The following is a 13,339-nucleotide window of genomic DNA, read 5'->3' as shown; positions in this document are numbered from 1 at the left end:
GCTTTATTGAAGTATAACTGACAAATAAAAAGCTATGTATATTCAGTGTACAATATGAAGATTTGATATATAAATATGTCGTATAACATTACATCAAATTCATTAACACATCTGACACCACAGTTACCATTAGTGTACGTGTGTGTGGTGAACACACTTAAGATCTACTCTCTTAGCAAATTTCAAGTAAACAATACATTATTAATATAGTCACCATGCTGTACACTCGATACCCAAAACTCACTCATCTTATTACTGCAAGTTTGTACTCTTGGACCACAATCTACCCATTTCCCACCGCACTTGCCCTGCTAACCACCCTTCTACTCTCTGTTTCTATGAGTTTTGACTTTTTTAGATTCCACGTAAGTGAGATCATACAGTATTTTTTTCTGTGTTTGGCTTATTTCACTTAGCATAATGTCCTCCCATTCTTTCTTGACTACAAGAGGAATTGCCTTTCAGATATATGTCCCTACAAAATCAGTGTTTACATGTGTCGTTTCTATTTGCATGCGAGCAAACCCACCATGCTGGTCTCACACACAAATGCCTCTTAATTCCTTCTCTCAGCTCTACTTTATGGCAAAACTTCTGAGTTCTACAACCCCGCTTCCTCTTCTTTATCTTCTGTTCACTTTTTAAAAAACATTAATTTATAAGTAATTCATGAACACATATTTGTTATGAGACATCCAAACATTTACAGATACAACTAAAAACCATCAATCTCAATCCGCCCTCCTCTCCAGAAGTCACTGCTGTGATTAGTTGGAAACGTTTCCTTAGAGATCTTTTCCTATTGATTTACATGCAGACATATCTAGAATGTTTTGTTTTATACAAGTGGAATTACACTGTTCTGTATTGTTAATATTCTGCAACCTGATTTTTACTCAACTGTGTTGATTTGTTTCTATTCCAGTATTTAATAGCTCCTTACCCAGAAAGGATTTATCATGTTGAATTTAACTTCTGTATCAATGGAGATAACAATTTTTTTTGCTGCTATAAACAACCATTCGATAATCATCCTTGGACAGGTTTCTTCATAGGATTTGTTTCTATTCCAGTATTTAATAGCTCCTTACCCAGAAAGGATTTATCATGTTGAATTTAACTTCTGTATCAATGGAGATAATTTTTTTTGCTGCTATAAACAACCATTCGATAATCATCCTTGGACAGGTTTCTTCATAGGCAAGTGTGACTTCCTCTAGGACAGACATGAGTAGTGTGATTTCTGTTCCATCACTCCCGACATTTTTTGTTGCAATCATCAGCCTCCACTGTTTCTAGTCCTCATCTTAGCCTCTCAGCAGCATTTGATAATTGACACTCCTTCCATTTTGAAATGCTCTCCGCTCTGCTTCCAGGGTAAAACCCTCTTCTCATTTTCCTCCTTACTCTATGACCTCCCTTAAGTCTCTTTTGTTAAGTTCCTATTCTACTTGGTTCCTAAATATTGGGAGCTTTACATGTTGTCCTGAGCCCTCTACACTCTGGATTCTCCTGCCATTTACATGACAATGTCTTCCCAATTTCTATTCCAGACTATACCTGTCCTTTGAGCTCTAAACTAGTACCCAACAGCTGGCACAGCATCTTCATTCAAGTGTGTACCCCAGAAGCATCTATCTTCTATCTGGAGAGGCTGGCTGACCACCAGTACCTGCTTCCTCCAATCCACATCTTACTCATTACATGGCAGTCCAACCGCCCAGGTGCAGAAGCCAGAAACCCGGGATTCATCCTTGGTTCCCACTCCCATCAGTCCTTGGAGTCTTTGTTCCATTTCTATCACCTCCCCACTGTCCCCTAATCACAGCCATCATTATCTCTGCTCTAGGTAACTGCAAAACCTAACTGGTTTTCCAGCTTTTAGTCTCTTCCATTTTCCATACAGCTGCCAATATGAGCTCAGTATCAGAGCACGTTACTCCCTGACTTAGCCTTCCCTGGCTTCCCATCGCATCCAGAAGAAGTAAGGCCTTGGATGACTGGGCCTGCCACTCTATCCGGCTTGATTTCATGCTTCTCTGATGGTTCTGTAATGTGCCAAGCTCTTTCTTTTTGAGGTCTTTGTTTTTTTCGTTCTCTGACATGGAAAGCTGATTCCCTCGTTCTTAGCAGGTCAGAGTCCTTTTCAGCAATCAGGTCTCAGCTTACAGTCACCTCACAGAACCCTACCCCAATCACTTGATCCAAAGCAGGTTCCCTATTATTCCCAGTTACTGTGCCCTTTTTTTGTTTTCGTCTATTATTCACTAGTCTTCCCTTCTAGAATGTAAGCTGTATAGGGATAAGGATGTCTTATTCACAGCTATATCCCAAGCCTAGCACAGTACCTGGCCGGTAACAGGTATCCGATTAATATTTTGGGAGATCATCTAAGTACAGCACTCTAATTTTAGATAAAAAAGAAACCCAGGGAAGGGGCCCATCATTTTACCGCTTATTCAGATTGTTGTGCTGAGAGGCAGTGTAGTAGTTAAGAGCACATATTCTGCTAACAGACTTCTTTGGTTCAAATCCCAGCCTCTCCACTGACTAGATGTGATGCTGGGGAAAATTACTTACCCTCTCTTTGCCTGTTTTCTCACTGATAACTGGGGATTATAGTACATACCTCTAATAGGATTGTTGCAAAGATTTAATTAATTAATAGAAGGATGATGCTGGCATACGTAATTCTATATGATTTTCATTATTATATAAACTTGAAAACTGTTTCTTCAAGCTGTCCCCCTAGTCTCTTGCTGTTTCGAACACAAGAAATAATGTTCTTTGAATGAAATAACCAGTAATTTCCACAGCCTGTACAGCTCAGGCTGGAACCTCTATCTGGCCTGTAAAACTGGACTTTCTTAGATACTTTGAGGATTATCAAAATCCCTACGGTATTGTTTGGGGAAACTCCCTTGAGAGTCAGCCATGACTGTCATTAGCAAAATTAGCAGCTCACTGCAACCTTTGGTACAGGAACCTTAAACTGGAAATAAACAATTCCTTTACAGGTGGACATCACCTTTGGTCATGCTGATCACTGAGACAGCATAGAGAATTCACCTGCTAGAACACAGAACACTATTTTCTCTGTTCATAAGGATCAAAAAAATGACAAAGAATTTTAAAATATTACTCTACTACCTGCATTGCCCCCGACAAGAGATTTTTCTAGACACATATTAAGGTAGCCAATAGAAAATTTAAAATAAACAGTGGTCTACAAGGTTACTAAAAACGATCGAGCATATATAAAAATAATTAGGACATTAAATGGCCATTTCTCATTTATTCTGAAAGCTACTCAGACACCAGTTTTAAAAAGAGTAGAATTAATATTTTATTGTCACTTATAATCAGACAACACGTGGATATAATCTCCATACTTCATGTGAATAAAAAAATTACAAGTTTTAAACAGCCGATGGTCGGCTATGTTTTCAGAAAACATGATCAGATTAATTCATTAATGGTGGCTTCAAGCTTTTCCTTATTAGCTCCAGAAAATTCACCCACCTGTTAAGAGAATATTGAATTGACATTAAATGTAGCATTGTATCACTAGTTTGTACATAAGGTAGGATCATAGAATGAAGGGAAAATGGGGGTTTGGGGGTGGGAAGAGAAAGTATAATCTTATTTAACATAAAAGAACTGTGTGATTCAGGGATGTTTAAGTTAAAAACAAAAACCAAAAACAAACAAAAATTCTTGAGAAAAGTCAAAAGGCTCAAAACACAAACACCTCCTAAGAAAGCGAAGTCAATGATGACATTTAACATATGTAAACAATCTTAAAAGCAGAAAATGGTGACATGCTTCCCACTGTGAAGGGATAAGCCACTTCAGTTTCTTCATTTACACCATGTTTTCCTGTTGTTCAGTTAGTTTTCCTAAAGGTGAGATATACATACCTTTTGTCCCTTTTTAAAAAACTGGAAGGTTGGCATGCACTTGACTTCACACTCAGAAGCGACATCCTGGGGAGGGGGAGGTAGCCGTGGGAGAGGATAAAACAAGAGTAAGAGCACTGAGCTTGGACAGAATTAATCCCAAACCAGATTCCTTTTCCTGTTATGTACCGCACATCTCAGCACTAGGACATTTTTTAGCATGTGAAATCAATACAGTGAATAGAATGGCAGCACAAAAGCCAAACTGGTTGTATTCTCAATTAAAAATTCTTATTAATATCTACCTCCTTTGAGAAGTACTATCAGGCAGAACGCTACTAGCGTCAGATACTACAGTGATTCAATATGCTGTTTAATTCCATCAAGTTCTTGGCTACTTCAAGTACCGTAAAGAAGCAATAACAAATTTTGCTGTAATTGGACTCAGGATTATAATCTTAACTATTCCTCAGAATTAGCACCTCTCATTTCTTCATTTCTTGCTCGTAATTTTTCCAATTTTATTTTGAGGATGAGGTACATACATAAGGACTATAAAGGGCTGACGTCCAAAGTTAGCAAGAGGAACCAAAAAAAGTGTTCAAGAACAAAATCATGGTAATCTAAAGGGACAGCTCTACACTGGTTTCTTTTTTTGCTTGTTTACACAGTGTTTAACTAAAATTTATTTGTAGGTTCTCAAACCTGGCTGCATTAGCAGAATCACCTGAGGGACACTGTAAGGTTCCCCCACCAGCCCCCTTAAATCAGCACAGTTAAGGTTGGGCCCCAGGTGAACCTAATGTTCTCTCTTTTGAAGAGCCACCCTGCTTAGAGAAAAATGGACAAACTCCTAACACTGTAAATTGGGCTAGCTGATACACACTTTCTCCTCTAGATGTGGCTCCTATCACATCTAAAGCTTTTTCTGCAGCTCAAAGGTAATTGAAGTTACAAGCATTCCTCAATTTTGGAACACTAAGTGAAAATCTTTATAATAATTCATTCTTAATATGTTGTTCATGCTGTAAGACAAGGTTTGGAGGAAAATTCCCTGACACTGGTTTGGTTTAGACAAGCATTTTAGGTGAAAAGGTCCAACAGAGATTGTAAATGGTACTCAAGAGAGCTGGGAAAGAGACGTAGAATCACTCGGCATTCAAGCAGCGGAAGCTGTAAAGGACAGCAACCAAGCAGACAGAAATGTGAGAACCAGATTATGGAAACAGAACTTTCAGGAGAAAGAAAGGCCAACTACCAACACTATGGTGACTTTCAGAAGGGTGGTAGGCACTATTATTGAAGAGTTCTTTCCAGATAATCTTCACTTTTTCTTTTAATGCCGGACAACCTCCTGAGCATGAAACCACGGGTTCCAGGAACACGCATGAGGACAGTATGGCTAGAATAAAAATGGCTAATATTTATTGAACTTCTACTATGTTTCAGGCTCTGAACACTCACTGAAAGAGTTAGAGGGAGGTTACCAGGGACATGGGATATGCTCATCAAAATGATCATACAATTTTAAGCGCACCACCAATTTACAATTCCAGTCATTGCCTTGCAGTGTAAACATCCATAATTGAAAATGGGATTAGGAGGGATTAGGAGTTGAAAGGAAGACTATGTCCTGCCTGTGTCAAGGACCTGGATGAACTATGGATGAGTAGATGACCAGTTAGAAGGGTAGAGGGACTCGTGCAGCTGGATTAGGAGTTGAAAGGAAGACTATGTCCTGCCTGTGTCAAAGACCTGGATGAACTATGGATGAGTAGATGACCAGTTAGAAGGGTAGAGGGACTCGTGCAGCTAAGAGGGTTAAACGTGGTAGACTATGGAGCTAAATCTGGTCCAGATCTGTTATTTGGCCCATTCAAGTGCTTAAAAAAAATCTTTGAATTAGTTGCCCACTTGCAGGTATCTCTTGAACTTGAATATTTAGGAACATCAGACTTACTCCTCTTGGCAATGGAGATATCTGGTTACCTGTTTACTACAGTCCCTACCGTCTCTACTTGGTACATTTAAACCACCAGTTTGATACCATTTTTCATGTAAGCAGTTGGCAGAAGCTTCAATGGAAGAGGGTGTTTGACTTAGTTTTCGTTTGTATCTAGGGTGGAAGGGCAGTGGTCTGCAAAGCATGTGCCACCTTCTCCCCCACTTGCTCTAATCATAGACTCATGCAGGGGGTTGGAACTGAGCTGTCACCACATGTAATGGTGTGCAAGACAACAGGATCTGGACATTTAATCACAACTTGTAGGTGAAAGAGCTACTACTAACTTTATCAGCAGAAAACACAGGGTCCCAATCCATGGAAGTCATAGTCTAGTCATGTTGTCAGATTCTGGATGTCATATAACTTATCCAGCCAGACATCAGCATTTCTGCATTTCCATAATTGCTTAATTTACAAGAAATATATCATAAAAAGCACCGGATAAAAGAAACATTCACAGAGAGATGGTATTAATGCTTTGATAAAATGTTCTTTGTGTTCATACATTTTATGTGTAAAAACTGCCGTCAAGTCTTTATTCAGTACATTTTCAGTTAAAGCTTTAAGAATTTTCTCATTTCACTAGGTGTGAAAGTTTTTTAAAGGTGACATAGGATTCCATACCATAATTTAATCCCCTATACCGGACTTTTAGGCTATTTCCAATTTATGTATATCCTTGTGAATAAATTCTCAGACACACCCCTAGGGCAAAAACCTTTAAGTGGAGTTGCTGGGTTAAAGACAATAGTTTTAATTTTTATTTATAGACTTATATAGCCTTGGCTATACTATTATTTCAGAATATCATGATCAATTTCCCAAAAATGTCAGGTTGAGACTGAAGTTAGACAAATTTGGGAGTACTGACATTTAAATAATACTGAGTCATATCTATAAACACAGTATATCCATCTACAAAAAAACTTTTATGGATCTCAGTAAAATCTGATAGTTCCATAACTACTTTTGATCTTTACTGTCTATAGTTAATGTTTTATTTTTATTTCTTTTGTTTTCTACTTCTTGTTTTATGGACCAGTTAGCCTATTCCTGTAGTAATTTGAAAGGTATGAATACTATTCAAAAATCTTCTAAGTAGTTATACCTTTGATGTTTAAAAACATTCTTGATCCCAAGTTTATTACTCCCCTCATTCAAAATCAGAAAGCTAGCCTACTCCTAGTGATACATCTCACTTCCTGTATTTTAAATAAATACTCTGGAATTTAAAAACATTTACATACAGTAAAATTCACTTTTTTTGGAAGGTGTACAAGTTCTGTGAGTTGTGACACATGCAGCATCGTGTAACATCACCACAATCAGGACACAGAATAGTTCCTTCACTGCCCCCAAGTTTCTTCCAGCTGCACCTCTGCAGTCAAACCCTTTCACTACCCCAACCCCTGGCAACCACTGATCTGCTCTCCATCCTTATAGTTTTGCCCAATCTCAGATTTTTATTGGTAAATATAAATGGACTATATTTAACCTTATTAAATGTAACTTCACTGATTTCTAGGTTAGCACTCTGTAGAGCCAAAATAACTTTAACTCTGCTTTTGTCACTTCTATTATTAACTCATTCCTGGCTCTTCTAATCAAAATGCAAACACATGGCATTCTAAAAGGGTGCAAGCTACTTGGGTCTAAATTACTTTGTTTCTTGTTTTAATTTACAAAGTAAGTATTATACCTGTTGGCTGTCAAAGAAATAATAATATCAGTCTATCACTTTCAAAAGGGCTAGTGCTCATATTTTCCTATGAATATCAAATTATTTTCCTTGGGTACCACATGATATGTGCAGGCCTAATGTCCATTTGAATCTACAACACCTACAAGATAATTTCTTCCTGCTCAAGTGTTTAGGGATCCTTCCATTAAAACCCCTATGCTGCTCTATCTTTAGAACATGGAGGCAAAGTTGAAGGTTTGTCAGAGGGTCACTTCAAGGTTTTGGAAGACACTTTCAGGGTGACAATGAGTGTGCTCCAAGCACACGTGAAGGAGGAGCTCTGTCATACAGAAGTCCTCGGCACGGTGTCATGCCTTGATCAACCTTCTTCACCTTCTGTGCTGCGGTCCCCTCGCCTGTTCAACGGGGATGCTTGTTAATAAAAACTACTCTCATAGTTACTGTGAGGATTCAATGGCATAAGGCATGCAAAGGGGCTAAAACATGGCATCTTGAATGTAGTATTACTTTCAAATAAAAATTAAGTTGCTAGCTGATAGGGTCAGTAACAGTCAGTATATTAAGTCCAGAAATTTCCCCTGGCTAAATGACTGCATAGAAAAGATAAGACTGTAAGTGGAAGTTTGATTAAAACAAAGGACAATAATTTTTTTTTTTTTTTTTTTTTTTTTTAACAAACGTGAGCAATTACACTGTCAGGTTTTTCTAAACTCTGGGACACACCTAGAACAGGAACTTTACTTAACCATAATATTCGTTCATTCATTCCACAACTCTACAGCGTGCCAGGCAGGTGTGCCAGATGAAGAGGAAACAAAGGTAAATGAGATAATACCTGTAAAGTGCTTAGAATAGTGTGCCTGGAACATAACAGGTACTTAGTGACTCTTGGCTCTTACTATAATGCTGTCTTTGTGTCTCTCCTTTACCATTAGTCTCTGCAAATTTCTTGGGGTGTGGGACCCTATCTGCACCCACCACAAGGCAGAGCATCCTCTAAAGTGTGGTGGTTAGGAGCAAGGACTAGGAAGCCAGACCACCTCATTTTAAATCCTGGCCTGCCACTTACTAACTGCAGTCCCATGGACAACCTGTCTGGTCCTGTTTTTCTCATCTGTAAAATGGGAATGATAATAGCACCAAGGATTAAATGAATCACTAATTTATAAACCACACAGAACAGTGCCTGATATATCAAGTGCAAAACAAGTATTTGGTAAATAAAACCAACCCTGGAGTTTCTCCCAAAATTCTCTCAGCTCTCTCAGGCACCTCAGTATTTATTCGTGAAAACATTTGGGTTTTCTTTTTTTTTTTGTCTTTTGTCTTTTTCCGTGTCCGGCAACGGATCACAACCCTCAGTGTTGCCCCCGTACCGGACCAGGGACCGGCAACGGGATCGCAACCCTTGGCGTTGCTCCTGCGCCTCGCTCAGCCAGTGAGCGGGAACCGGTCTGTATGTGGGATCCGAACCCTCGGGCGGGAGCGCCGCCGCGCTTCCCAAGTGGCGCACTATCCAGTGCGCCACCGGGCCGGCCCAACATTTGGGTTTTCTAAATGACCAAAATCAACCAAGACTAGAAAAGGTTTGTGAATAGCTGTTCCTGTGCCCTTAGAAGTTCACAAAGACTCTTAAAAGTGGTTTCACAACTTGGTAATACCATCAAGTTTATGACTTTAATGATCATAAGCAAATTCAATTTCTTTTTACTGAGCATCTCAGAGTGTTAGGTAGAATTAGAAAGGTGGGTGATAAGGTACATAGCCTTAACCACCTACTTTTATGCTTATTTTAGGATGTGATAAATGCTGGAAGCTCACAGTTGGCATAATTATCTGTGTTTCTGAAATAGAATTTTAGACAGGACTATACTTCTAGTATTACTTGACATTTTTACAAAAACAAGCACTATGCAGTTCAGGAAAAGCTCAGTAGTACCTCAGATTTCCAGCTACGTACCTGACAGTCATCCACATCTACTTCAAGGAACACCACGTTGGAATACTTTTCAGAGAGGGACTGGAAAATTTAAAATGAAAAATCCAGAAAGATTTAGAACTGAGTAGCGGCAGTTGATAAACTCAAGCTTTTAAAAGAGAAACTCAGTAAAAGTAGAGATTAGTAAAAGATCCAAAAATTTAGACTATGAACCAGGTAAGTACAAGGGACATACATTTTCTGAGTCAAATTCTTCCTAGTGTAAAATAATTTGGAACATCAACTTTGAGGCCTGAATTTCAAATAGGACCCATGTTTCAACTTGAAGCAAAACCATTTAAGACAGACCAAATGAACTTCTGGAAGTTATCTTCAATGGACTCAATAATTAACCTAAATTATTTAAATCATTCTGCTGCTACTTTTAGACCAAACATCCAGCAAAAACCAAAACACAAAACCCTTTAACTGTCCTACTCCCCTAGCTTTGTGACCACCACCCCAAAACCACAAATCTCTTATACTCACATGAAAGAAAGGCTTGATCATTTTGCAAGGCCCACACCACGTGGCTGAGAAGTCAACTACTACAAGTTTTTCTCCTGCAGCGTCCAAGGCTTCCTGAAAAGCATCCTAAGAAGGGCAAAAGAAAAGCTTATGTTAGTTAAATAGTTTTACTTCCACAAAAGCCTTGGAGACTTGATGACACAAAGGCATAAGCACAACTTGAAGGTCCTGCTTTCAGGACCTACTTTTTAGCAAAGAAACAAAAAACAAACAAACAAACAAAAAAAACCAAAGTAAGCCAAATAAACCGGGCTTGAAAAAAGTCCTACACACAGCTGGTACTGTTACTTGATGAGATGAAATAAGATATATTGTATAGAGTGTGTCAATATTCATTCACGAATATTTTATAAAATATTGTGAATTGGCTAATTTATATCCAAACTAAGTGAATAAAAGAAAAATGAAAATAGACATTTGTATTAAAAATGTTTCCACATCAAATATAGGTATATGGTAGACACCGACTGAATGCTTATGTACTGATGATGGGGTCACTTCAATTGAAGGAGTCACAAAGGCACAGGATTTTGCAACCGAAACATCACAAGTTACTTTTAAAAAACCCCAGCAACTAACACTTTTTTACTAAAGTAATATTGACCATGGTGGCACATGTAAAAAGCTCAAAAAAAAAAAAAAGTCAAGGAAACTAACCTCCCAACACTCAGACAAATCACTGTTCGCATAAGCATATTTTCTTGTGCTTTTTTTTTTTTTACAACGTTTATCAACCTTTGATTTTTGCCCTTTATCTTAAAACTCACTCTCATTGTTCATTAAATGAACGATAGTTTTAGTTCCTCAAAGGAAAATTTCCTTAGATGTTATTTTGAGTAAGGAATGCATGTTAAATAAAATTCCCAGCAGAACTGATCAAGAAATCTTTTTCACCAACCTCCCTGAATTATTTAACAATGGTCTGGATACTGTAGCCCTAAGAACCTGACATTCTAGTTACAAGGGAGTCATTTTAACCATAATTAGGCAGTTAGTGCTGACAAAACCAAAATCAAATCTGGGGCAACAAAGATACATCTACATGTAAAGTCTAGGTTTTCTTTCAGTGAAAAATGCTGGATAAATTGGTTTTATTAAAATAAATCTAACATCCCTCTTCACCACAAGTTAAAAATCATTAGATCTGGTCCAGTAAAGAAGGAATGTAAATAAGACACTGTAAGGTAAATAAATAAACAAAACTAATGTAAACTTCCATGTAGTACAGTTACTTCTCTAGACTTCTAACTTCTACCTCATGCTTTTGGGAAACAATATACAAACAGTGTTCTTGAGAATGGTAAGACATGACTTCTGTAATTTTTTCAGTTATGCAGATCCATCAACTCTATTTTTGGGTGTGGGCAGGTGTGTGTGTGTGTGTGTGTGTGTGTGTGGTGGGGGAGGGAGGCGGCAGAGAGTAAGTTAGAGCATAGAAATTACTTTTCCGTGTCATCACCAATTAATCTAGATTGATTTCGTTCAAAGCCTTCTCTAATGTGATGTTCAGAGGGTCAAACCAGCCATCCTTTACTGCAAGATACAGGGAAGACAGGATAAGAGGTCGAGGAAGGATAGTGTCCAGTTGGATGGACATATTCTTTTTGAACATGGCTGACCCCCAATAAAAACTTGATGAGATTCCTTTCAAGATAGAATGTATTTAAAACATTCTCAAGGTTTTCCCCAAACAGTTCTGAACCAAATTCAAGCAAAACTACCTAAAATTCTGAAGAGGCACGCAACAAAAACTTTTGGCTTAACTGAACATGAATTACAGAGCCAGGTATGTGCACACTCAGCATACAAATTCTCTTCTCCTATACTTAAGTTTGCCTAAAAGAGATATCAGCTTGAAAATTATTCAAGATCACCTTACCAAGAAGCAAATCACAATTTCTATCTCCCACAAACTAACAATTAGTATTAATAAATGTCTCCATGACTGACATAAATAAACTGGAAACAAAACAATGTAGTTGGGGTAGGTAAATAAGAGCAGAGCCTAACATCTCTTTTCCTGAACATTCCCACCCCAAAGGTAATAAGCATGAGTGGTTTGTAAAGCATTTAGCAAAGTGCCCTGTGTACAGGAATTCAATAAATGGTAGTCATTCTTTAAAAAAAAGGAAAAAAAAAAAAACCAAACTGTGTTGACTTCTTCATTCCATTTATAGTCCCTCATCCCCACTCATGTCCGAAGTAGACCCCAGTGGCCTAAACTAACAATACAGTTCCTCGGAAACAGAGTTGTCCTAGATGGCCAATGGCACCAATTTTAGCCCATCAGGATTAAAAAGTAAGGTGTATTCAGTTTTTACAAATAGCAAATTCGTATAACTTTCGATTAATGACTTTAGGTCATAATTTTGAAGATTAATTAATGCTGTAGTGCTCTTTTGAGTAATGAATTTCGTCACCCTTGTACACCTTTTTCACGGGTGAGGGCAGGTGGGTGCCATAATTCTGATAACCAAACCAGGGAAGGACTGAACGGTGTGCTCCAGGAATCCTAATCAACTTTCTGTGTGTTGTGTATGGATTCTGAGCCAACTAATACAGACCACTCAAAGGGCTTCTGGCTTCTCTAACAGGTTTTCACCTGTTAGGTTATACTGATGAGGCTACCAACCCCTGGAAAACACAACCTCGTCCTCCCTCCCTTCCCCAGGCATAGACTGATAATTTGTCACTCAGTAGGTGTTGAAAAAAGTATGTAGAACAAAACTCACGATTAAGGATTTCTCTTTTCAACACATGAGAAACAAATTTTAATATAAAACGTCATAGAAGGAAAAAATGAAGATCCCAATAAGAAAAATAAGGACACGAAAAGATGACAATGACAATCCACATGTGAGGGGAAAAGGCTGAGAACCAATAATAATCAAATTAACAAAAGGATCAGGGATCACTGCAGAGAAACCTCCATTTTCAAAACCCATCCAGCACCAAACAGGTCAGGGCACCAAGAAGGGCAAGGACCCGCCTTCCCCTGCCTTCCCGGAGTGGGGGACATGGAAGGGTAAACGCCTGCGAAGGGTCTTCCACCATTCGAGCAGCATCAATTTTCCCCACTCCCTTGTCTGGTTGCAATTAACAAACATTTTTTGAGTGGCTGCAGTGTACGGACAGCATGTTAGGCTCCGGGTTTCCCGGTCTGTCTGGAGGGTACGAAGCTTGCAATAACTTTCGAATACGGGAATGCTTTTTTTTTTTTTTTTTTT

The 13,339-nt window shown here is 38.4% G+C and overlaps 1 protein-coding gene across 1 annotated transcript in view; it reads right to left on the bottom strand.

The window, feature by feature from the left end:
- Positions 1–3,280: 3,280 nt before the first annotated feature.
- TXN (thioredoxin) overlaps positions 3,281–13,339 on the bottom strand; it is an 11,011-nt gene continuing 952 nt past the window's right edge. Inside the window, exons 2-5 of the mRNA XM_008568494.1 lie at positions 10,074–10,178; positions 9,567–9,626; positions 3,921–3,986; positions 3,281–3,522 (exon numbers count right to left, since the gene is read on the bottom strand). Coding sequence (XP_008566716.1) covers positions 3,460–3,522; positions 3,921–3,986; positions 9,567–9,626; positions 10,074–10,178 — 294 coding nt within the window. The 3' untranslated portion in view covers positions 3,281–3,459. The remainder of the gene's footprint in view (positions 3,523–3,920; positions 3,987–9,566; positions 9,627–10,073; positions 10,179–13,339) is intronic.

This window comes from Galeopterus variegatus, unplaced genomic scaffold (assembly GCF_000696425.1).
Source record: "Galeopterus variegatus unplaced genomic scaffold, G_variegatus-3.0.2 Scaffold416, whole genome shotgun sequence".
Taxonomy (NCBI): domain Eukaryota; kingdom Metazoa; phylum Chordata; class Mammalia; order Dermoptera; family Cynocephalidae; genus Galeopterus; species Galeopterus variegatus.
Note: the sequence above shows the minus strand (reverse complement) of the source record. Positions and strands in the feature narration are given on the sequence as shown.